At 42.6% G+C, this 25211-nt stretch overlaps 1 protein-coding gene across 5 annotated transcripts in view; it reads left to right on the top strand.

Annotated features, from left to right (window-relative positions):
* MOB2 (MOB kinase activator 2) overlaps positions 1-25211 on the top strand; it is a 110113-nt gene extending 84902 nt beyond the window's left edge. For all 5 annotated transcript variants that reach the window (XM_032112087.1, XM_032112085.1, XM_032112084.1 and 2 more), the window contains 4 exons: positions 14897-15057; positions 16279-16372; positions 22450-22574; positions 23897-25211. In XM_032112087.1, the coding sequence (XP_031967978.1) occupies positions 14897-15057; positions 16279-16372; positions 22450-22574; positions 23897-24207 (691 nt within the window). In that variant the 3' untranslated portion in view covers positions 24208-25211. The remainder of the gene's footprint in view (positions 1-14896; positions 15058-16278; positions 16373-22449; positions 22575-23896) is intronic.

Raw genomic sequence — 25211 nt, 5'->3', positions numbered from 1 at the left:
TTTCTTTCTCCGTCCCACAACTTTCCATTGTACAGAAATAGTTCAAAATGTTTATGGTTCAGGGAAACTGACATCAGTAGTTGTCATGCTGTGTCCTGCTGAATATTTCTGTAACAGGAGCTGATTCCTCATTCAATGATGGCCTTTTGGGACTCTCAGCTGCTCAGAACTGGTGACACTATGGGGCAGTAACATCCTGTGCTTTGGTAAGGGGTGACCAGGCAGGAGGGACTCCGGTGGCTCTTCTGTGTGTATGGGAGCACAGATGTGCTTGTGGAGATTGCTCTTTGATGTGAGTGTCCTGTCGTCGGGACAGAGGCTTGCAGGAAGCACGCCTGGGTGGCATTGCCAGCCTGGTGGACTCATCTGGCTGGGATGTGCCCGCTGGAGAGGCGGCTCTCCCTGCATGTGCTGGGTGTTCCCAGCATACACAGGTAGCAAAGTCTCTTCTGGCTGTAGATAGAAAATTTGTAGTGCTCTGCTTGATGTTCGGCCCCACTGCAAGCTGTCAGAAACCTCCGGCAAGGCCATGTCATGACTGGGGCTCTTGTTGGAGCTCAGAACTTGGAGCAGTGCTCTGGAAAGATTCTGTGTCTCACTGGTGGGTCCAGCACACCAGGCACTCCTCTCTTTCTTTGGGATAGTCGTCTGCCTGCTCACTTGTGTTCACTGCAGGAGTGTCATGACCCTGGGGCATTTGTGAACATTGGTGAACCATGTACAGTGCATTAACTTAATGAAGAACTTGGTGTCTTTCTTCAGAGGTATTTACAGCATTAAGTTGTATTTTGCTTGCGTGTTCCACATTCTGGGAAGCGATAGCCAGAGGGAGGGCACTGCTAAAATTCTTCTCTGTGTTGAAACAACCCTCTAAGGTGTCTCCAGAGCTCGTACAGAAAGGGCTCCTGGCCAAGGTTTAATAGCATTTTCCTCTTGTTTAGAGGCAAAAATATGCTGCTTTTTTTACTGAAGATGCCTCCTGGACACTTTACAAAGAATAGGTTTGACTGTAATCTCAGACTTGTGAAATTATTCACCCTTCTTTTATCTTGTTTTCTTGGTATGCATCTGTTTCATTATAGGATTTGTTCCAGATTTTAGCTTCTTGTTTCAGTCTGGAAGATTATTTCAGTTTATATATGAGCAAAGTATGAGTGTGCAACATGCATCCTTCTGGGAGATGACTACAGTTCCTGGTTTGTCTCTTTGTTTCCTATGTTGCAATAGCCCATGTTTCTGGTGCTGCTCTCTATGGGAAAATTATCTATTTCACACAATTTCTGTCTGCTGTTCTCTGGGATCTCAAATGTCTGTGCACTCCAAGACCTTTACCAGGTAGGTTTTTAGGAGAAAAATAAATCCTCTGTAGAAGAGCTTTTCTCTTGCCATTTTTGGTTTTTTTTGAAGAGGTGTGGTGTTAGGAATCCGATCTCCTATCAGTTGTCCTGTCTCTAAGATGGCTAAGACAAAATCTATCTGTTCCTCTATCATACATCTCTCTGTGACTGCACCAAAATTGAGTTTGTTAAAGTATTCTTTTGTTGAGGGGGATTTTTTAATTCTTTTTCTTAATCCCTGGTGCTGTGTGATTCAACAGAATCTTAAACTTCAGCGAATTGCTGTCAGAGAAGAGATGTTGCATTTCTTTTAAGAGCTGCCAGCACCTAGTCTCTGGAAAGGGGAGGGGATTGGATGTATGGATTAACCCTTTCTTCCAGCTTTCTGAAGAAAAACCCCACTTCTTTTGAGTGAATGGAGCCCATTAGCACTGAAGCCAGGTTGCTTGAGCTTGTCAGAAAATGCTGCTCTCTTAATTTTGCAAGTTCTTTTCTGTCTGATACAGAAATAAGTTTAGAAATGATTTTGCTCAGACAGCAGGAACTGGTAGCAGCAGATGCTCCCCAGGTGAAAGGAACATTGTGGATGTCTGTGTGATTCCTTTTATTTTTAAAAAAGGAAAAATCAGCAGTGAGTGCAGCTGTCCTCAGAAGGGCAGATAGTGAAAATATTAAAATTCTTAGCTTGCTATCTGGAAAAAGTAGTCCTGGCACACCATCCAAAGCACATGGAGTTACTGAAGGAAAGAAGGCTTGGGTTTCTTCATTGGTGGTTTATGTAACTTCACACAGAGGTGAGATGACATGAGGTGTACCTTGGTGGCTCCACTCACACTCCAGACACCCAGATCTGCTCTTCAGTCCAATGTGTCCACACATCCCAGGCTCAGAACACCAAAGCCTTACAGAGAAAGTGCTGACTGTCAGCAGGATGCATTTAGCACAACAGGGAAAAGGGAAATTGTGATAAAGAGGCTTTGCTGATTCCTTCTTTTACAGAGTCCCCAGTTTGATGTGACTGATGTATTTCTTCAGAGCAAACCTATGCAGGGAAAAGATAAAGCTGGTGGTCTTGAGACCACATTCTGTGCGGGACAGAGGGGAAATTCTATTCTGTCTCAACTGAAATAGTAGTTTTTCTGTTGTTTTGCAGCATAGAAAGGTTTTTTCATGTCTAGGTATGTCATTCAAACCAGTACATTTTTAAATCCACACATAACCATGCCTTGCTTTGAGGTGTGACTCCGGTTTGCAAAAGCTGGGGTGGAAATGTGGCCTCACATTGTGTTTCGAGCAATGTCTCAAGTGTTGGTCTCAGCGTCCATGAACTGATCAGTTGCAAGTCCACATGAACAGTTAAAGATCCTTTTGTCATTTGCACGTGCAGCCAAGGGAGTGAAACAACTTCAGCACACAACTGTTCATCTAATTTTAGTATTTGGTTCTGAAAATTACTGGTTTTCCTTAACCAGTTCCTTGGTTGTGCTTTCAGCCTTTAATTAAAAGACTGAATTTGTATTTTAGCAGGCCCTTGGAGGTAACATTACAAGTTTGAGTATATCTATGGGGTTTTTCCTGGTTGCTAGTGGATCAGTATATCTGTAAAGGTGTTTCTACTTGCTTTTCAGTCTCCTGTGGTATATCTGGAAAAGTAATAAATTAGGGTTGGGAATCACTGCTGTCTCACTAGCTAATTAGCAGTGCTCTAACTGTACCAGTAATTAAACCATTACCCGTCCTACTATTTTTTTGATCAGTCATTCATATGTTCTTTACTTTGGCCTATGAATCCATAGAGTTTGTATTTTAAATAGATTTTTTTTCCCTTCCTCTGTTGTATAGAAAAGCTTCAATGTGCTGTTTTCTAAGAAATTCTGAAACAGCTGTGTGCTGTGGTTGACAAAACTGAACAGCATTGCATCATTCTGTCAAAAATCTTTAAAAATTAACTGCATGGTTACACTAGTGAAAGTTTTGTACGTATCATTTGTTAATGAAAGTTATGTAATTAAGATAATGCTTTGATTCCTTTTACCACTGACTTTCTTACCCTGTGAGGAGACACACAATTTATGCCTTCTAACTATGGACTTCAATTTTTAACAAGATAGTTCACACTAAAACTGAAAGGCCCTCACAGGATCTGGTCTAAGGCATACCAGGGGAGATGGGACTTCCCTGAACTGACTGTGGTTTAAATTAAAGCCAAAATATTAACAAAAGGGGGGGGAAATAATTTTTGATCTCTGCCATTGAGAACTGACCTTGACGTATGATATTTTCTAGATATCTTCCTAATTAAAATGCTGTGGTTAATTTAAAGTGTAAGAGATAAGTTTGTGGAGCTTGATCCAGAGGATGAAAATTTCGGGTGGGGTTGCTTTCCTCACATTGGTATTTCTTTGCCCAGCCTGCTCAATAACTAATGTCTGGTAGGTGATGGAATTCCCCCCAGCTGTGTGTCTCAATGCCACAAGATGCACATGTGTGTGCTAGTACACATGCTTTGAAAGTGAGGTGACAGGTGCAGGCCTGCAAAATTGCTTATGAATAGTGAAAACAAGTTAAATTTTCTTTCCCCTATGCTATGTATCTGTGTATGTATTGTGTACTGAAGCTCCTGCAAAGAAAGCTGAGATGTTTGAAGTAGCTCTGTTCTTACCTGTGTTTCCGTATGCACTCTCAGTTGTGTGCCCTAGCACATTTCTATCCCATTAAACCACATTTTTTCTGATGGAAAGCAGACAAAGTTTATGTGAAGGCTTCAGCTTCACATAAAAATCACATGAAATCCTTCTTAATGGGTGATTACATATAGGTGTTGTTTTCCAAGGTGGAACTGTAGCAGGAAGGCAGGTGATGAACTTATTTTCAGTCTCTTCCCAAGAGGAATACCTAACTTATCCTTCTGATGCAGGACACTTTTTGTGCCTAAACAGTTGTAATTTCAGATTATAAGTACACGAGACACTATATGCACCCATCTTCCAAAACGCAGTATGTGGGTGAGCTTGACTTGCATATCTAACATGGTTTTGCTGTTGCAGGTTTTCTTTAGGCTACAGTGGTACTTAAAACTAGCCTGTATTGTCAGATCATTTTTGGTTGTTGTCATACAAAGAGAGCTTGCAAGGCAAGAAGGCAGTGAGGAAACTAATCCATTTTTTTACAAAGAGAAACTTGTCTGCACCCTGGTACTCTCTGAAAAGAGCGAGCTGTCTGCATTTGTATATCTTGGGTTATATAGAGAGAAGTCTGATTGCTGAGGCCAGGTTGCCATGGTGAAATAATTCCCAGCAATTAAAGCACAGTTCCATCCTGAAAAGCAACTCTGTGCAAGCTATGTTGTGAAATCCCACATTTACAAGGCTATGAGGTTTCCAAATCAAATTTGCTTGGTTTAGAAATAAAAAGGTATCTTTGCAGTCTTCCAGCTCTACAAACTTCATCAGGGTTGGGACATAACAGTGCCTTCAGTGATTTATGTGCTCTGGTGGTGAACTCCCTCCCCGCAAAGGTGCACCACAGGGTACTGGATGTGCTCATCTAGAGATAACACGGCTGCATCAGAGTAGCCAGGAGGAGCAGTTGCTGCCAAAACCTGAATTTAATAATGACGTAAAAGTCAAAATAACTCTGTGTTCCAATAGGAGATTAGAGGATAATAAATTACTGATTAAACTAATAGACATGTCAGAAAAGACATGGGGAATAGATATGTTAATTGAAATTTTTTGTGCTTTTACTACAGTACATTAAATTTTTCTTTCAATTTGCAGAGTTTAAAAATCTTAAAAAAGAGATAAAACTTTTTTTTTGTCAATTACATTGTTCTTCCTTGTTCTCAGCAAGCAGTATTTCTGGCCTCCCGAATTTCAAACTGTCTGCTGAAAAAATGCTGCTCTGAATATAATAACAAACCTGACAGATCTATATTTGTCTTCCCCAGAGTGAAAAAGGTGTTAAAAGCCACCTCAAAACTTGCTTTCAAATCTTGGTGCAGATCACTTGTTCTCAAGGCTCCGTGGGTGACCTTTCTACTGCAGCACATGTAACAAACAACCAGGCTTGCTGTCTCTGCCATTGTCTGCTCTCAGCTGAGAGCCAATTTTCTCCTTCCTCTGTGTGTGTTATTTAAAGAAGCGTAAGGTGTGCTGTAGATCTCTTGCCTTGGAGTGCAATGTTTTTTTGTTTTAGAGAAAGAACTGTTATCTCTGCTGGTTTCCAGAGGCCCTTGGAGAACTAGCCGAGATGTAAACATTTACATGTGCAGATATCTGGTGAAATGAATCCTGGGCCTACTGTGTAGCTGCAGTATGGGAGTGTATTTAGCAGTGAAGGATGATGAGGAAGCATTTGTGTTGCTTGAATACTAATGGCATTTTTCCTCTAAGGGAGGCAAGGATACAGGAGCATCCTTATCTTGGTATTGTGTATGGGCCTGGTGGGTTTGGAGTGTTTGCCTGGGGACTGAAATGAGCGGTGTCTTAACAAGACAAAGCCCAGATCAGAGCTCCAGCCTGTGTTTTCAGCTGCTGAATGGCTGGGCAGAGATGTCCTAAACAGTATAGCATAGGGTGGCCTCTTCTGTCCCCACACCAGGATCTTCGAGGGGAGGAGGAATTGCAAGCACAGGAGAGTGTACTATGAAACACCTTCTCAAGCAGGGATTTGAGATTTGTCCTCTTTTTGCTCAGTTTTGGCTTCATTTCAGACAGTTTGCCAACAGGAGACTTAAAAAAAACCAACAAAACCAAACAAAAGCCCCCATTCCATGTCAGTCCCAGGCTCAGGACTTGGGCATCTCTGACTTAGTGCTCTGGTGTGTGGTTTGTTCTAAGCATTGGGTAAATTAATTGTTACAACACTTAGTCTGTGACCTACTGAGTCTCTGTTACCACAGACCTTATCTGGCTCCATGTAGAGATGCTGAAAATAGGAAAGAGTTGTCCTTTTGATTTCCTATTCCACAAAATGCCAGAAGCCTAGGTTGTAGTAAGTTACTTAAGAAAAGAATCTTGCTGAGCCTTCCTGCTGGCACCTCCTGGTTGGTTTATGTGAGGGCTTTTTGGCACCAAGGTAAAAGAGAACATTTCAAAATGAAGAGCAACTGGTATGGCTTGGGTAATTTTGTTTCTTCTAGTGAATAGTTTCTTCTAAATTATGTCACTGGCTCCTAGAAATTCCTAGAAATAAGGATTGTATCCCATTGGACATGGCTTCCCTGGTGTCCCAAGTGTGTTATCTGGAGAGGAACCTGGAGAGGGCAAGGACTGTGCAGTCAAGAAGCTGGACACCTCTGTTCAGTCTGCAGGAGGAGTTCTGGCAGGTGGGCCCAGGGAAGAAAGGGAACTCCAGCACAGCATGTTTTACCACAAGAATGCGCTCTGTGCATTTTTGTAGCATTAACTGAGCTGTGGCATGCCTGGCCTTGCCTCTGCAGCCCTTCTTCCCAGAGCTGCATTGGAGACAAGATGGGGGACCCTGGGCGCCAGCAGACAAACCCCTGGGAGTCTCAGCATGCTCTGACACACCACTGTGGGCAAACACTGAGCTTGTGCTGGGAGGTGATGGATCAGAGAGGTAGGAAGAATCATAGCTGTTTAGGTTGGAAAAGACCCTTGAGGTCACTGAGTCTGCCAATAAACCACATGCACACATCATAAATCCTTCCAGGGATGGCGGCTCTACCAGTTCCCTGGGCAGCCTGCTCCAGTGCCTGATAACTCTTTTGGTGAAGAAATTTTTCCTAATACCTTTTTCCTAATACCAGTCTATACCTTGAGGCCGTTTCCTTTTGTCCTATCCATTGTTACCTGAGAAAAGAGACCTTTTCTTGCTACAGCCTCCTTACAGGTAGTTGTAGAGAGTGATAAGGTAGCCTGAGGTTCCTTTTCTCTTGGCCAGACAATCCCAGCTCAGTCAACTGTTCCTTGTAAGACTTGAGCTCCAGCCCCTTCACCAGTAGGTGGGTGGGGAGTTCTACAAAAAGGAACAGAAAGGCCTGATGCACCAGACATGGCATGGTGCAGGTGCCCCATGTTCTCCTTACTTTGCCAGCAGCACCAGCTGGAACTCAGTCTGGCCCTACAGAATGTTTTGGGCTTTCTGTTGAGAAGCAGCATTATGAAATAATGTTATGGCACTTGTCATCCTTAGCATGCCTGCCATGCCTTGGCACCGACTGTTTACAGCAGAGCATCCGGAGGCCAAGCAAAGATTCCCTTTTAAGGCAAGGAGCCACTATGAGAATCCCAAAGAAAAAGTTTCCCTGGCATGTAGGGTACATTCTTCTTTCCTCCTCCTCTTAAATAAACTATTAGTAACTTTTAAAAACAGAACAAAAATGAAGAAGCAGGGCCAGAAATGCTGCCAAAGACGCTTTATGCTGCTCAGCCCCCTTAGACCTGTGCAGCAACCAAGCCCTGGAGCTAACACAGGGCAGGAGAGGGGAGGAATGAAGCTGAGGTCAGAGAGGTCTGTCAGAGACCTGGGGCAAGAGGAGATCGGAATGGAGACTGCCTTAAAAAGCTTCGTCTCCTTCCCTTGCGCAGCCCTGGAGAAAAGCACTGTCCACAGCCATCTGTGAACAATTGTACTGAATGCTGCACTGGGATTTGGACTTGCTTTCCAATACCTTGCACAGCTTCCTTTCCCATGCTGATGTTCTTTTCTTTCCCAATCCTGAACATGGATGTGTACGTCCAGGATTTGTGTTCTGGTTGTGCTGTCACGTGGCATTTCCAGCTGAAGACTTAACAGTGATCTGGGTTAAAACAGGACATGGGATTGCAGAAGAACTTCCAGAGGTGCTAATCTTGTGCTGTTTTAAAGAAAGAGGGGAAATGCAAACATCGTCTTTGGCGTTAGTCTCAAAGGAAGGGCAGCTTGACTGATGTTTGGAGGAAGCTGTTATTCCTCTTTTCTTGCATGCTATACAAGTAAACAAAGACACTGAATTACCAAGAAGGGATTTTAAGCTCCATAGCCTTTCTAAGCTTCCAGTTCTTGCTCTTAACTGAGGAGCAAAGGCAGTGGGCTGCTGGGTAGGAAACTGGACAGCCTTCAAGAGTTGTTCCTGACCCATAAGAACTGGCGTAACCTGCTTCTTCATTGTTCTTGTCACTTGGGCTCATAAATTTTAGCTCATAAAACTGTTTCCTTCCTGCTATGAATGGATTCAGGACTCCCATGCTTACGCAGAACATTTGTAACCAGAAATTAACTGATAATTTCTTTCCAGTAAAGGGCCACATAAAAAGCCCATAAAGGTAAAGAGTATATCTGTGAGCAGCTGACCTGGTTTACCTTACAAAGCTGTAGCCTTCTGTGCACGGCTGAAATCACTGTGGTTTTCCTTTCTGCCAAGGGAGTACATTAAGGGAGAGACCTTGAATATTGGAATGTTTTTGCCTTAATGTGTTTTACTCCCTCTTCTGTTTCACTCATATTCCCTTTGACTCCCTGCCCAAAGAAGAGGAGAGAAGGTAAAATGCAAACATCCAGTACACCTTTAATTTTGAATTCTAAACCCTTATTCACTGGAAAAATAAAAACAGTGTTCATAAAGTTTCGTCTGAAGGACAGTGCTAAAATGTTGGCTTACTGCCTCTCTAATTTTGTCTTTTAAGAAGCTAACCTCCATTCTTAGAGTGCCAAGAAAGCAGGTTTTGGTAGAAATACTTCACTTTATAACACTTCATATAGTGGAGTGTGTTTTAAAACACAGCCCTTCAAAAAGAAAGAAAAAATTACAGGATAAAAAAATTGAAGGCCCAGATAGTTTGATACAAGTTCGGTGCATAGAGGTATACTTGGTGTTGCTGTTGCAGACAGTAATCCCTGTAAAAGTTCAGTTGGGAGTGCACCATTTAAACCCCAAACTTTTCCAGATTGTGAACTATACAAATTGTAAAGTGTAAGCCAGGTTACTTGAAAATAACCCCCAAACCCTTGAGTGATGTTTTTAATATCATTTGGTACTCCTTCTGTGGGCATCTTTGTTTTGATCTTCCTTAAACCCGTTTTTTCTTTTTGTGCCATTTTTTGCGTGCATTGCTGTGGATTGGGGGCTGTACTCTCGCCAAGGCTAATGGAATATGTCACAGCTGGATTGGCAACAGCCAATTGTTCTGAATTTGTGCAGATTGCTAGGATTATAGCAGTTAACCTTACGTAAGGAATAGGGTCAGTTGCTAAAAAAAGCCCACAAAACCACACCATATTAATCACAAAATATGTGTCTTTTGTCCTGTAGGGTTTGTGATCCGTGGTGATTTTCATCCTCACAGACTTGAGATGGCTTGTGAGTTTTGAAGTTTGCTAACAGAGACAGATTTACCATGTGAGGCCTGTCAGACCTGTTCTGTCAATTTTCCAATGGAAATTGGTGTGTTTGAGACTTGGCTGGAACCTGAAACTGCTACATGATCCAGAGGGCACAGAATGATGGGAGTTTAGCCTGCAGCTCTGGTCATCACCACTACAGAGTTTTTAAATAAATTTTTTAACTTTCTAAAGTTACTCTTATTTCCATTTTAATATGCTACACTAAAAAGAGAAAACCCACTGATAACATGTACTTTCATAAAGAAAATGTAAACAGCCATTCATCCCAAGGACAGTTAGTTTGGTGTGGAGGATGGGAGAGGGGGATCAAAGTATCATCAATTGTCTTTGAAGAGATTTCAATTTCAGATGCAGTGTAAGAAACTGCACAGCTTGCTGGAGACAGCAAGAAATTATTATAGCTGGGCTGGTTTCTTTTGGGGAAAAAAGGAATCCTGAACTGATGGAAATCATCTAAAATAGCATGGTCAGTTTAGGGAAGTTTAGCATTTAATAAATTGGTAGTATTCCCTCTGTGCGATCAACCTGGTAATAAATAGATGTTCGTGACCAGAACCATGGATGCCTGGTATGATTCCAAAGTGATGTGAACTACATCAGGTTATGAAGCATATCCACTGAGTGGACACTGGGTGTCTGGTCCTTCTTCAGCTAAATCAGATTGCTTCATGTGTGCTTCTTTCCAAACAAACTGTGTTGGTTTACACTGAAGCACATACTTAGCATTTGTACCGTGAATCAACTTTGAACCGTACAGCCAGTTTCTGCTGTGAAATGGGAATAACACTTCCTCAAAATGGTGTTAAAACTAAACCTTGATGGTGCTTTGAAGAGACTCTGAAGTGCAGGGTTTTTAAACCACGAAACTACTGAGCATCTGATCAAGAAGGAAATGAGAGAGAAAGATTAGAGGAGGATCTTTATTAACTGATGTGGGATAAGAAAGCAAGCTGGGAAATTGGCAGTTATACTCGATCTTAACAAAGCAGTTAGATTAGAGAAAAAACATCAGTGGGCTGTCACTTGGTGGAGTGTCTTACACCTTTCTTTCTGCAGTGAAATCCAGGCAAACTTGCCGCTGATGTGTTTTCTAGCTGGACACAAGGCTGACAGGTCTGGCAGCCCTGCTAGAAGCATTAGTGAATGTAGAGTCTTGGCCTGGAGCCAGTTTGCTGAAACTTCTTCTAAGTCTTCGGGCGAGTGATCTCCCTTCTGCCATTTGCCATCACTTTTTCCTCTCTGAAATTTATTTGTGGGTGTGACTTGGCCTGTGGCATCATGTTCAATTGAGTGCCTAAAACCAAAGGCAGACCTAGCCTGGGAATTGTCTGAGGAATTAGTTTGTACTCTGGTTTGCCTGTCAGTAAAAACTGGAGTGCTGTCTCCTTGGATTCCTTAAAGATGTTTCTTTCCTTAATTAGCAGTTAAGCACCGATAGACAGGATTCGGTCTAAGCTGTGGTCAGACCACCAACCTGCTGCGTAAGAGCTACTTCTGCAGCTGCTTGGGTGATACAGTTGATGTGGTGTGGACACGTTAAGACAAATCTAAGCAGAATTCTCTCATTTTTGAAGAAAGACACATGTAAACATGAATCAGGACTTGAGGTGCCTATAGCTGTGTTTTGAAAAGTAGTGCTCTTTTTGTGGTCTTGGATGACACTTAGTTATGTTTTCCAATAAACAGTCATCTACAGGTGATGAATTTTGGTGTTTCCTGAATAGAACAGTGAAACTCTACTGTTCTTGACATTTTTTGTATTTGTGTATTTTAAACATAAAATGAAAAATTAAGGAAGGCATCTTGAATGAGAAGAGCTCACAAAAAGAAAATAATGGATGCTTCATTTTGTGCCTTTGGACTTGAGTCCAGCTGGTGTGTTCTTACAAGTCTTTGAAACAACAGTGAACTGGGAGGTAGGGGCGAGCACAGGGAAGGAAGCTCACTCCTAAACCTTGCACTATTTGGTAATTCTGGTGATTGTGAATGAATGAGCTTTGGTTTATCTGGAATATGGAAGTATTCTTTGTTGACTCTTAATCATATGTAATTGTGTTTCTAAAACAGGGGGGTTTTTTTATACTGCTGTATGCTCCAGCTTTGTAAGTTTGAAAAGAAAATGTTTTACTATGGGTGGGTATTGATAGTTCCCAAACTAAACACACAGTTTTACAGCCTAGACTGAGCATGACTCAATTAATTTGAGTAAGTCAGTAGAACCTAAATTCTGCCTAATTGGGGTGGATACATGGTCCAGTTCAAATGACATTTTTAAGGCTGGATTTTTTTTTTTAGTTTGTACTTACAGTATTGGGGCCATGTCGTGTCCTAGCTGCACTGCATGCAGGTCATGAAAATGTGCTGGTGTAAACAATTTGTGGTCTTGCTGTAGTTCTCAGGAGCTGCAAAAGGTTAACAAGATGTTCATGCTGCACATGGCAGTTTGACATTCAGGTTTCAGTGCTGTGAATAAATCCTTTGAGAGCAGTGATTCTGGGCATTTTGCAGGTTCTGTGATGATACCCAAGAGTCAGGTTCTTTTAAAACTGAGCGAAAGCTCTGGAAACAAGCAGAAATTGGATTCTTCAGGAAGCTTTTGTTTGAAGTGCTCCACTTCCAGCACAAGGCAGTTGTGGAAAGACACAATCTATTTAAAAGACTCAAAGTGGCTGCACGTACTGATCTAACGCAGAATTGCCATTTGTGTGAAAATGAGGGGCTTTGGATTTTGCAAAAGGACAGTGTAGTGTTGTTTGCAAGAGCAAACTTGTGAAATATATTTAGTGTTGAATCTTCGTTTATTCTCTTGAAATGGGGAAGAGAGGATGAGGTACCCCCCACCCATTCCCATGTGATGGAAGGCTTGCCTCAGCCTCATGTGTCTTACTTCCTTCTGTGGTCTCTCCATAGCCTCCTTGTCTAGCTCTTCCCTCCTCCTCCTTACAGCAGACTGCTCTTAGCTGATGTGGCACAGCCCTAACCTGGGGCCCTTGGTTTAATTGTCCTGAACCTATAGCAAAGACAGAAACTCTATCCAGACTACTTCTCACTGATAACTTTTTCCCCTGAGTGTGGTTAATGCGGTTTGTCAAACCAGTCTCTGAAGCTGAAGGTATTTTCTGCATGACTGCTACTAGAACTATAATTTTCCTAAAAAAATCAACTTATCCTTGAATGCTAGAATCTTGGCCCCCTCCCCCCCCAACCAAACCAAACCCAGAAACCACTAAATGTAGCAAATGCAAGGGTTTGAAGACAGGAATAGTCTGACAACTAGGAACTTAATCTAAGCAAGCAACCCCTCTGTATTAAGAGCCTTGCACTGAGGAACAGCTGAATTCTCATGTCCTAAAACATCCCTTTATGGAGCAGTTATGAGAATCAGTCCCGTTCACTTCATTAAATAAACTTAAGGGGCAGATCTTGCAGGCTCCATTTGGATTGGAATGCGCTGCTGTGGAAAAAGGACATGGCAGGAAATGCGTAGGAGTACAGCTCTTGTGCCGAACTTATCCTCAGGAATACTGGCTTTAGTTTATTTTCATCCTGTATTTGTATTCTTTAGAAAGATGTTCTATGTTGTACTCTTTAAAAAGATGTCACAGGCATCCTCCCTTAAACCATGAAGCCCACCTTTTTCATTAACATAGGAGAGAAGCTGTGACCATTGTTCCCTGCCAGACACCTGCAGCGCTTTCTGCACATCTGTGTAAATACATCTTGAGGCTGTAAGTGTATATCGTGCTGCTATCACCAAGTTTTCCTTGATTTTCCTTTATGATGGCTTTTCTGAAGTCCCTCTAGTCTTAATTTGCTCGTTAGAGAGAAGTGTGAAAAGAATCAGCACAGGTTTAAGACAGTGAACACTGGCAGTGCTGGTGTCCCAAGTTAGAGTGCTGCTTTCCTGCGGAAGGCGCATCTGTCTCTCCCTGCTCTGGTAGGGATTATGTGGATGATGAATCTTCCTGAAGATGTGTTTAATAAACAGATCAGTAAAGAGCCCATGAAGAGAGAAAAATGAGTAACCATATTTTCTTTAAGAAGAGCAGTGACACTTCAAATACCATTCCAGGAAAGATGCGTATCACATCCTCACGGTAAAAATCAAGCCTGCGTATATCTTAGACAGGAACACAGCTGGAAGATTATTTAAGTGTGTTAAGAGCCGAAATGTGAGGTCTGTTTCCTTTGGATGAGATCTCAATGAGTTTTGACAGCAAACTTAATGCAGTCATCTGCAAAGGTGGGCTTGTCTTGGCTTTACAGGTCCCTAAAAATCACTTTAACCAAGACAGCCTGACGTTAAAAACGAACTGGCATCTCTTCCTTGTATTCACATGATAATGGACAGCAAGTATTGCCCTATGATTGTTACTCACCATTAAATAGATCTTCCATCTCTGCTTAGGTAGATTTTTTAACTGTAGGAACACATGGATGTTTGACCACATAGCCTAAAAGACCAAAGTGCTTGACTCACTGTCCTTCCTCTGAAGTCCTACTGAATCCCTGATCCTGGATTGGGTTGAGAGTCTAGTTAAAAACAAGTGAGAGGAAAGCTCTAGTGATTTCAGCAAACACTTTACAAAAGGGAGATGAAAAGTCACAATATGCCATGAAGATAAGTGTGTTTTATGGAATGTGGTTTCTGTGCTTTTATAAATCCAAATGGAAGGTTATTTCACAATGCATTGGATTTCCAAGGGTTTTCAGAAAAACACGAGCTCAGATCTTTCTGTCCCAGGTATCCCTGGAATTGAGAAAACAGGTGTTTTTGTGGTTATCAGTCACAGATGTTCACTTAAGAAGGCTTCTAATAGGGCTGGAGAGCAAGGAATGCTGTAGCTTTGAATGAGCAGCACCAGATTTTCTGGCTCTGTTCTTTCAGCAGCCAAATTTGCTGTTTCTCAGATGATCAGGAACTGTGTGGCGCAGCAGGTTGTTGGTCCTCACATTAGAGTGGCTCCTTCAGGCACAGTCACTGCTGTTCACAGGCCTGAGGAGAGACCAATGTGTTCCCAGGAGTTTGCAATCTCATCTGGCCAAAGGGCAGTGGAGATGGAGCAGCAAAATGAAGCTAAGGGGAGGGAATGCAGAAGGAGTAGTGTAAAGGCAAATACAGGAGTTTGGGTGACCCAGCTGCTTTCAGGTTTCTGTAGCTGTTCAACAGTAGAGGTAACCCCACTTCTCTCTTTTTGAATCTTTTCCAGGAAGTCCAAGGGAAAGCCAAATGGTAAAAAGCCAGCACCGGAAGAGAAGAAACTTTACCTAGAGCCAGAATACACAAAATCCAGAATTACCGACTTCGAATTTAAGGAATTAGTGATGTTACCACGGGAAATAGACCTCAACGAGTGGCTTGCCAGCAACAGTGAGTATTGTGTTCGTACAGCTCTGAGCTTGCTGTCCATGCTCAAGGGGCCATTCATTCACTCTTTTGCTGTTTTCAGTGCTTAGAGAAACACTCAGTGACTATTTATGCTTACTGTGTAATGCATGTCATTGTACCTTGAGTGGTAATTAAGCTGTCTCACGAACAGCCCAGCTGTGCTCAGCAGCATGAAAGCCTTGATGCGTTTCCTCCTTCCAGCTCCCTCCCTGTGGCACTGAGGGCATTGCAGTTTTTGATGCTCTTTGGAGAACCATCAAGATTCCCATTGACTGCTTGCTAAACTGGCTGGTTCTGCATGTTTCTGACTCAAGCTACTGACCTTCCAGAAGCATTGTAAAAATGTTGTTTCTAAAGGCTTACATGTAAAGCAACTTATGCCCAAAGAAGCTGAGAAGTCTTTTGGCTAGATTTTTTTCCTCCCTACTCCTTCCAAATTTTGGTGTAATTACACTGGATTTAAACAGTAGACAAGCTGAAAATCAGAGATGTGACCAACTACTGTGAGTGCTGTACCTGTGCACTTCAGCCCTGATTTACTCCCCTGGACTTCTCCTGCCAGTCCTCACCTGCAGCTATGGCCCACTCTTGTTTATGTTTCTCTGCAGCTATGGCCCACTCTTGTTTATGTTTCTAATACTGTGTGGTAGTAGCAAGAAACTACTTTAAACTGCACACCAGGAAAGTTTTTTAGAGACTCATTAAGAGAAAGTGAGGTGCCCCATGAGAGGTATTAAGAAGTTAAATTATCTCAGGAGATTTTTAAAAAGTAGAAGTGTACTAGGTTTCCTGCTGGTTGTTTTTAGAAGGAGATGTGTCGTGAAAACTAATAGTGCCTCTTTCTAGCCACTGTACATTTTAAGTCTGACTTCAAAAGAACGTAGCAAATTGTTTGCCTTCAGCTTATAGCATTCTACTGTAAAGGTGAGGCTGATGACGGAGACACTTTCCAGTCTTGCTGCTTTGTGAGTAATAAGAGCTAATGCATCATGGTGCTTTCATCTTAAAACAAGAGCTTTCATTCTGTATACCTCTTTGTTTTGCAGTTCATCATTAGGCTCATTTAGCTAAATCATGTTTAAATTTGTATGCAAGCTCAAGACTGAAGTTGCTTCACTTGCTCTATTTAAGTAATCGTCTGGAGGATAACCAGTGTTTGAAAGTATTTTACTTCTGAATTTCTTTCCTTTGTTTATTTTTCAGCAACAACTTTCTTCCATCACATCAACTTACAGTATAGTACAATCTCAGAATTCTGTACAGGAGAGTCATGTCAGACCATGGCAGTGTGCAATACGTAAGTCAGTATTTTCATTTATTACATATGCAAGGTTTCCATGTCTTCAGAGTTGCCTGGGGAGGATACTGGTATTGGATGGCATTGGGCAAGTGTTTTACAGCAGGTCTCTACTTGTTGAGAACGTGTCAGCTGTGCATCCTCTTCTCTCCCTTCAGCAGTGAAGTGTGGTGGAAATCTGGTTTTGTGGAGGACTAGAAGGATGAGAATCTTTGAGTGCTCTGAGCTGGTTTTATAAGGTCAGATCAGAGAGGCAAATGACCATGTGTGTGCCTGGGGGAGAGGGAAAGGTGAGCGTTAAGGAAACATCCCTGTCTGACCATCCAGGAGCCACTCTGGCGGTCTTGAGGTGGGACCAAGGTCCCTTCACAACTACACACGCCACGCTCAGCCCAGCTTTCCTTACTGGCTTGACCCAGGTTTTCCATAGCAGAGTCTCAGACTTTCAGATCCTTAAAATTAACTTGGTACAGTAACTAAATAACTTCATGACAGCCCGATCTGGTGCCTTCACAGAGGGACCCCAAACAAAGGAAACCCTGGGCTTTTATACTCTCACAGCTGAGAAGGCCTGAGGGAGGCCGTGGGGTTGTCAGGTCATGCTGTGTCTCTGAGTGTCACCTGTCTGGGCCACAGGTCCCCATGTCCTTTACTGTGCCCCTGCCATGCAGAGCTCAGCCCTGAGCCTGCAGTGCAGCTGCTCATGGAGGTACCTGCACAGAGTGTGCTCCTCAGCAAGGGCAGGGCAGGACTGTCCATAGTGGTTACAGCGCTGGGGTTCCAGAGAAGGCAGGGCAGGAGAAGAGAGTTGTGAAAACCTCAGAGGGTGCTTCTGAGAGCTGGAATACTGACACAGCACCAGGCTGCTGGTAGGTAACTTCTAGCCTGATGTGAGCCACAGGCTCTCTGCCTGAGACCTTGGGCACAGAGGACACAAGTGGCGGCAGCTTTGCAAGAGTAAGGAAAACGTTTTGGTTTGGCACTTTTCCGCCTCTAGAACGTAGCAGACTTTAACACTGACTAGCTGTCAGTTCTGAAAGAAAGCTCTGTAGTGTTACTGTACAGTGTGAATATAAGAAAAAGTTACCATAAACTTCTGCTGTTGATGAGCAAAGTCCAACATGATGGAATATGAGACCCAGTCAAGTATGAATAAGCCTATTGTGGTTTTGGTTTTTTCCCTCCAACATGTGTTGATAGTTCTTTTCTTCTCTCCTCTTGCATTTCCGGGGATTAATTTACTTGAGATGGATTTTAAAAGAGACGACTGGGCAGTTAATGTCCTAGTACATCAAACAAACATCCCAGGGAATGTACGCAACAGAACCATAGCTCTGTATTGTATCTTACAGGCATTACATAGTTCTTAGAAGGAAAGCCTTGCTTAATGCACTGGGCTATCTTGTACACTTGAAATTAATATCAGGGGCTTTCTTTGAGAGCACTCAGAAGCATGCAAAGTGTATGGAGGGTATTTTTTGCATGTAAAAGTTGGAATGGTAACTGTCAGAAGAGAGTTAAAGCTATGCTAGAGGCTTTGAAACCAAGCTGGAAAAGAAAGTAATAAATCTCTGCTGGACCCAGATTTTATCAAAAGGAGACAGCACGTCTCTAAATAAGAAATGGTGAGCAGTAAGATGAGTATTTTGTTGATTCTTGTTCCCAAGCTTGCTCATGTTTAAATTCCTGATGTGGCGCTGGCTGTCCCAAGCACTGAGTGTAACTGTTTATCCATTTGCCTGGTGGGAAATAGTGGCTGAAAGGAGGTGGTGATAGGAAGCCTGCATTAGTGTTGCTCCATTCTGCTCTAGTGAGCCTTAAACGAGAGTTCTCTGTAAGCGCCTTGTGCTGCAGAATAAAGAGAGGAAGTGCCTGTAGGCAATTCCAGCTGTAGCCTGTATTTTTAGTGGTAACGACTGATAGCAGAATGTTCCTATCCTTTGTTTTGGAAAACTGAAAAATGGTGCTATTTGGGAATAACAGGAAGTATGTCTACACTTCGGTGAAGCACTTGAAACAGTTTGTGTTTAGCTAAACCATAACAACTTCGGTACCTTGCTGTACTTGGGGGCAGGTGGCTGATGCACGTTTGCAAACTGGAGGCTGCTTCTAGCAAGCGTGTGGGTCTATCAGAAAGCCACTGAGGTGACATCAGCTGCCTGCACACCTCAGCACAGTTCAGCTTTGAGGGCCCCCTTCATAATTGCATTCTCCAAATCCTTATCTTTTTGTTCTGCCTTTCCTAGCTCTGGTAAGCTAAAGATGTGCTTTTTGAGTTGGAAAAGCACCATTGTGCCTTGGACCTGTCTCCAGTGTATAGAGACACCTAAACACTAGTGTCAGTTGCTGATGAACCTGATGGACACTCCTGGCTTAGCCTTCTGTGGCCATGATCTGTTTGTTCCTGGCCTTTGGAACAAAATAGCATCTGGCTGTGTAAGATTGCCACAGAATTACAGTACCTTGGAATTAAGGTGCAGTTCGCCATTTTCTTCCCATGGCGATTCCTTGGGTAGTTCCATGTGAAAGTCTGCGTTCTGTTCCACTTTTATATTTTCCCTGCTCAGTTCCTGATGATACGTTTTGGATCACACCATTCTGGTCATGCCTAAGAAAGGCTTTTTTTTATTTATGGTCAAGATGTTCAAGTAACTATTGAGAACTGGTTGCTTGTCAACTTCCTTGACATTCAGATTGCACTGCAAGTACCCAGTCCTAAATTTAAAGTATTTGCTGGCACAATAATCACTGGTTGCAGTGAAATATTTGAGGTAAGGTTTTAACATCTGAGAGAAGCTGCAGCCAACTGACAAACTGCAGACAGATGCAGCTTTCAGCCCTCTGTCAGATATGTGAGATAGCACAGCCATCTGCACTCAGCGAGGAGGAGTTTTTCTGCTTACGGTCACTAGGAGACATCTGACCAAAACTTAGTCTCAGCATAGAACAGATGGAAGCATTTGCTGGCAAGGTGGGATAATGCCAAGAGAAATACCATCATGGCCAGTTATCCTCAAACTTTAATGAGAGTGACATGAATATAAATTTGGGAATTACTTAATTTTGCTCATTAATATGTTTATCACTTGTTGTAAAACAGGTACTATATTTTAACACAGTATTTACTATTAAAATTTAGTATGCTTTATAGCTTGTTATTACACAAACCAGCTTTAAAGCACTTTGAGCCTGTAAACTTTCCTAGCTGACACTTGGGTAAAACTCCTCAAAGTGCTGCAGTGAGTGTACTAAATAAGAGCCTGTGTAAGTGCTGTACATAAGAGGATGAGTTTACAAAACTCCTGAGGCAGAAATCAAAGATGGATGCAAACTTTCAGGAAGCCCATCTTTCAAGATGTTGTTTTGGTCCAGTGAAATCCCTTAATTGGTAACGCTTATCACTCTTATTTTTCTAATCTTAGTCTCCTTTCTCATGTTTACCTTGCCCATAGTGTCTCTGTGTACAGGGAGGGTATTTCCTCCTAGAGTGCTTAAATCAAACTTGTAAGTTTTACATTTTCTTACATTTAAGTTCCCCCAGCTCTATGGTTTTACATGATGTCTCCTTTCTCTTCTCTGCCATCCAAATATTGTTTACCCCCTATGAAACCATCCAAGCTGTTTCAGCTGCTGACAAGCACTATTCCTGCCTCTGTCTTTCTATCCTGCTTTCTTCATATTGCCTGGTTTTTGGTATTTCTAGCAGGACTGTCTCTACTTCCTTTCCAGGCAAAATAATCTCCACAGTATATGCTTTTCCCTCCTTCCAGAAGCTCGTGTATTGGTGTAACTTCTGTTCTGCCTTGGCTTCTGTGTCATCAACACCAGCCCAGAATGTTTTAGAGAAAAACAGATAAAATACATACATATATTAAGATGCAGTATTGTGATTTTGTTTGTGATTTCACATTATACTTCATTATTTGCATTGCAGGCTCTTCTCTGTTAAACCCATAGTCATTTCTCCCTGGGATTTAGAACGGAGCTGCAGGTACCTCATATTTCTCCATACTGGGGAAATTTAAATCTGCAGCTTTTTGAAAAGTGCCTTTAGGTCTCATCCTCTTGTCCTTTCTGCTTCCCATCCATTCCCTAATATGGGACTGTGCTGTCACAGTGCCAGTGGTGGAATGTAATTAGGCTTCTGTGCCCAAGTGAGCCCTTCCATGGCCCCAGACTGCTCCTATCTTGTTCATGGAGATAATGCCAGCGTGAGTGGAAGCCGTGTACCAGGTGCGAGATGTTCATGGCACGTCAGGGGCTCCTCTCTTCCCCTGAGGGCTGTGAAATCTGTTCAAAGGCACCTGAAACATGAGGAAAACACATGACTCTAATCAACAGGACAGTCATTGGATTTATCCCCTTACTGTGAATGATTCTTCTTTTTAATTCCAGTTTTGCATAATTCATTTTCTTGATTTTCAAGGAAAGGCAAAAAGGATGTGCATTGGGATGCTAGAGCAGATTTATTCACTTACAGGAGAATATAAGTGAACTTGTACAGTTGCCAAATTGTTCCTTCTGATAAAAATCCAATTATCAACACTCCTTTTTGCACCTAAGGGCAACTGTAAACTGTGCTTTCTGTCTTGCAGTTGAAGATTTCTGCAGCCTGAGAGAACTGCTGGGGTAGAGCAGTCCAGCCTGCTTCTGGTTTTGGTGACAAGCATTGTCTTAAGACCCAAAATAAGGCTGAATTGCCTGGGACTGTCTCTCACTACAGTAATAGACAAAGAAAGTTGTGTGTTGGTGGACTACATTGTGTAATTCCTTAGAGGTGGATTGTACAAAGGAAGTGAGCAGTGGTGAAGAGCACAGTCTATGCCTAAGGGCCCAAGTGCTGGGTTTGATGCCTGACAGCTCTAAAAAGGACTTTTGACTCCTGCTATTTTCACCCACTCACCTTTTTATGCAATTTTGCAGTCAGTCCTTGTCTGTCTAGTAAACAACAGAGTGACGAAGTACTACACATAGTGAAAAGGAGCTGAAAGAAAAACTCTAACAGCTTAATGTTTACAGAACTAGTTCATAGTTGCCTTTCCTCTCCTGACTTGAACTACTCTACTTATTTCTGCAGCTTCCTCATTTTCATGTGGCTTGGGGCATGAACAGTGTCATTTGGGAAGACCAATACTATGGATTTCTTATCAGCCCTATAATGATATAGGACTGTGCCTTGAGCTTAGATGTTTTGAAGAAAGTTCATAAACTGGAACTTCAGGCATGTCTAATGTGACAGAGGGAAAAAAAAATTAAAAAGTGTTTTCCTGAATCCCTTATCTGTAAAACACTTCTCACTGTGTACCTCATCCAATGGGTGGCTGCTCTTGGTAGCAGTTAGCTATGCTTTAATTAACCATGATTTTTTAAAAAAAGGATGTCACAGTTGTTTTGTAGCCTTCAGATTCTCTGTCAGCTGAGGGATGGCTGCAGTTAATCAAAATTATTATGGCTAACTGATTGAATTATGGTTGCTTTTGAAGGGCCAGTATCTCCTGTTCCTTAAGATCCAACAGGAATAGTCACTGGTGGCAGAATCACATGTAAATTCAGGTGCCTGGGGGAGTCTGTAACATAAGGAGCAGAGTTCAAACACGTGCTGGTATGGATGTGCAGAAGGTTGTGTTTTGGAACAGGCTTTAGAACAGGTAAAATCACTGCCAGTACTTGAGAACCGCAGGCTGGAAAAGGCGGTGTTTTGGAGCCACCGTCTGACTGTTTCACAGTATTGCACTACAAAGCTATTTATGCTCTCTGATGTTAAGCATCAGAAGTTCATCAGTTCATCACTGTGCAGGATTGTTGTCCTTTAAATATAGTTCTGTAATGCTTTCCTGTACAGTTCTACAGACTCCTCCCCTTGGAGCCTTTGTCAGCAAGGCTTTCTGTGCTTGGTACTGCCACCTGCACTCTGGCCTAGACTGATAGGGAGAGACAAAATTGCCCAAAACAAGTTTTGATGCAGAAAGAAATTAATCTCTTATGTTGCAGCTGTTGTTTTATATTTACACAGCCTCCTGGAGGAGTAGCTGAGGAGGCAGAGTGTGGGGTGGTGACACTGTCCCTTCTCTCCACAGACAGTACTACTGGTATGATGAGCGGGGAAAGAAGATCAAGTGCACTGCTCCTCAGTACGTTGACTTCGTCATGAGTTCAGTGCAGAAACTAGTGACAGATGAGGACGTCTTTCCGACGAAATATGGTATGGCTGCTTCCTGGGGCTCTTTGGGGATGCCATCAGTCGAGTGAAAGTTGGCATGCAGCATGTGTAGGAATACCAGACAGCTTTCTCACTTTTGTTTGATGGGTTTTAATTGGGGGTTTTTTTGTAGTTTTCTTTCTTTGTGTGTTTCTTTTGTAGTTTTTTTTTGTTTGGTTTTTTTTTTTTTAAAGGAAGAGTTTAAGTTTGGTTCATTCTTGCAGTACAAAAGGCTTACACTCTCAGTGTATGAACTGGGGTGAAAGTCTCATATAGTCTTGGCCTGTATTTTGTCATCAGTGCCCCTTTTTCTTCAAGCATTTTGAGATGATCTAGCCTGGGTTCATAGAGGATAAAATTCTGAGAACAGTCTGCATGTGTGTGTTCAGTACAGCCCACTGATAGCAAACTTCAACCTTTGGGTGGTTTTACTATTTCCATTAGAGCCTCAGTGCATTAAGAAATGCAGGCAATAAATTGGATTGCCAGGAATGTGGCTTGCTTTCTTTGCCCAAGGCTCTGAAGCATTGTCTTGCAGAGTGTTTGCGGTGTCCTTTCCCTTACAGAGATTAAATAAGAATGTGATTTTTAAGAGCTGAAAAGCAATAGCAAAGTAATTTTAACTCAAATTTGCGTTCCTAACAAGATTGCTACATGCAATGCCTTTGGTTAAGGGGAATAAAATAGAAACTTGAAGCTATTGTAGGTGGGCTTAATCAGGACTAAAAGTAGCTGGCTTTGTGAGCCACTTCAACAGGTAATTGGGAAACTAGGACATGACAATATAGGACATTACAGTATAGAAAACATTAAGCTAGCAGCCTTTGCTTACAAGCAGCTTGATCTGGAAGGAGGCAGTTCCTTTCCCATTTGATAGAATTTCAACAAGGAAATGAGGGAATATGTTATATCAAGTTATGTAAAAACTGCCACATGCCACCAAGGCTTCCATTTTAGGATTTCTGAATTGGTGTTCTGGGGTAAAACCCACTCCTGGACAAGCTAGATAAAGACAGAGATTAACCTCTTGTTTTTACAACCAGTAACAAAAAATGTAGTGGCTTTGAGGAATAATGACACTTGCTTCCTGATTTTTGAAACCTTAAGGTTTAAAATTTAACTTGAAATGGAAGTGCTTAATACCTGCTCCAACTTGTCCCCCAAATCCCTTTAAAGAGAGGATTACATGACACAGGCCCCTCAGGTTGTTTGCTCTATAGGGTGGGCTGGTTGCTCGTACTTACAGCTGAGCCCACCCAGATGCTGCTGTGGGGCTGACAGTGAGCAGCTGGTGCTATCATGGTGTTTCTCCATCTTCCTTTCAGGCAAAGAATTCCCCAACTCATTTGAGTCCCTAGTGAAGAAGATCTGCAAGTACCTGTTCCATGTGCTGGCCCATATCTACTCCTCACACTTTAAGGAGACTTTGGCACTGGAGCTGCACGGACATTTAAACACACTCTACACACACTTTATCCTATTCATCAGGGAGTTCAACCTCGTGGACCCTAAAGAGACCACCATCATGGATGACCTCACGGAGGTCCTCTGCAGCAGCAGCGGGAGCAGCAGTAACGGGAGCGGCAACGGGAGCAGCAACAGCGCAGGAGCACAGAACCACGTGAAAGAGAGATGAGCCCTCCTGGCAGCCCCAAACTAACATTACAAACAGTATAATCTATTGTGTGTATGTGTATGTATATGTTCAGATATACATACGGGCATATCCAGCGCTGAAAGCTGACCGCAGCGATGCTGCCACGCAGGACGCGCAGTCGTACGGGGCTGTACGGAGCTTTGGGTTAATGCGCCAGCCGGCGAGAAGTTGCACCAATTTTATTTTATTTTCTGTCCACTCCTCCTTTTACCTATTCAGATGGATGACGAGTGCTGTTTTTAGAGAAGAGCCAAGCTGAAGAGTGGGGCCACTCTTGGTTTTTTTGGTTCATTTATTTTTTTTCCTTTTGGTTGGTTGGTTGGTTTTTTGTTTTTCTTTCTTTGGTCTTGAGTGCAAGCCCTTTGGTCTTTCTAGGATGGTGGTCCTGCCATTTAAAAAGTATCTATTATATTATAAGAAGTAACTTTTACTTTGAAGTGGCTTAAAATGCAGGGTTTTTTTGGGGGGTGGAGGTGGTTTTTGGTTTGGTTTTACATAGACTGCCCCTTACCCTGCCAAAAGCTCCCCCACTGAGTGCATCTTGCCCTTTGTTAGCTTGGAATGGGAAGAAACTCCTGGCTTGACTAGAGTAGCAACTAGGGGCTTGCTACATGTTGAAAGTGGGCATGATTCTCCAGTTGTCCCATCTACTCGGTCACAAGGTGTGAACGTGCAAGAGGATCCACAAGCCTTTCTGCTTATTGCTCCTACAGCATATATACTCTTTTCTCTGCTCCCCTGCCTCTTCTTTTCCCAGGCACACCTGCACAGGTAACAGGAGTAGGATCACTGCAGTCCAGAACCATGTGCAAGAGTCACCACCATTCGCTTTCCCTTGAACAGAGGCCCGGGGACGGGGGAGAAGGGTATACTGGGTCAGTCACCGCCTGTGCTAGAAAGATGGCTGTTGGCATAAAATTATAGTGTTGGCTTATTTTAGTTCATCTGTTCTATAATAATAAAAACAAATCTATCAGCCACAA

The sequence above is a fragment of the Corvus moneduloides genome, chromosome 6 (genome assembly GCF_009650955.1).
Source record: "Corvus moneduloides isolate bCorMon1 chromosome 6, bCorMon1.pri, whole genome shotgun sequence".
NCBI lineage: Eukaryota > Metazoa > Chordata > Aves > Passeriformes > Corvidae > Corvus > Corvus moneduloides.
The sequence above is the reverse complement of the archived record's forward strand: the minus strand, read 5'-3'. Positions and strand labels throughout refer to the sequence as shown.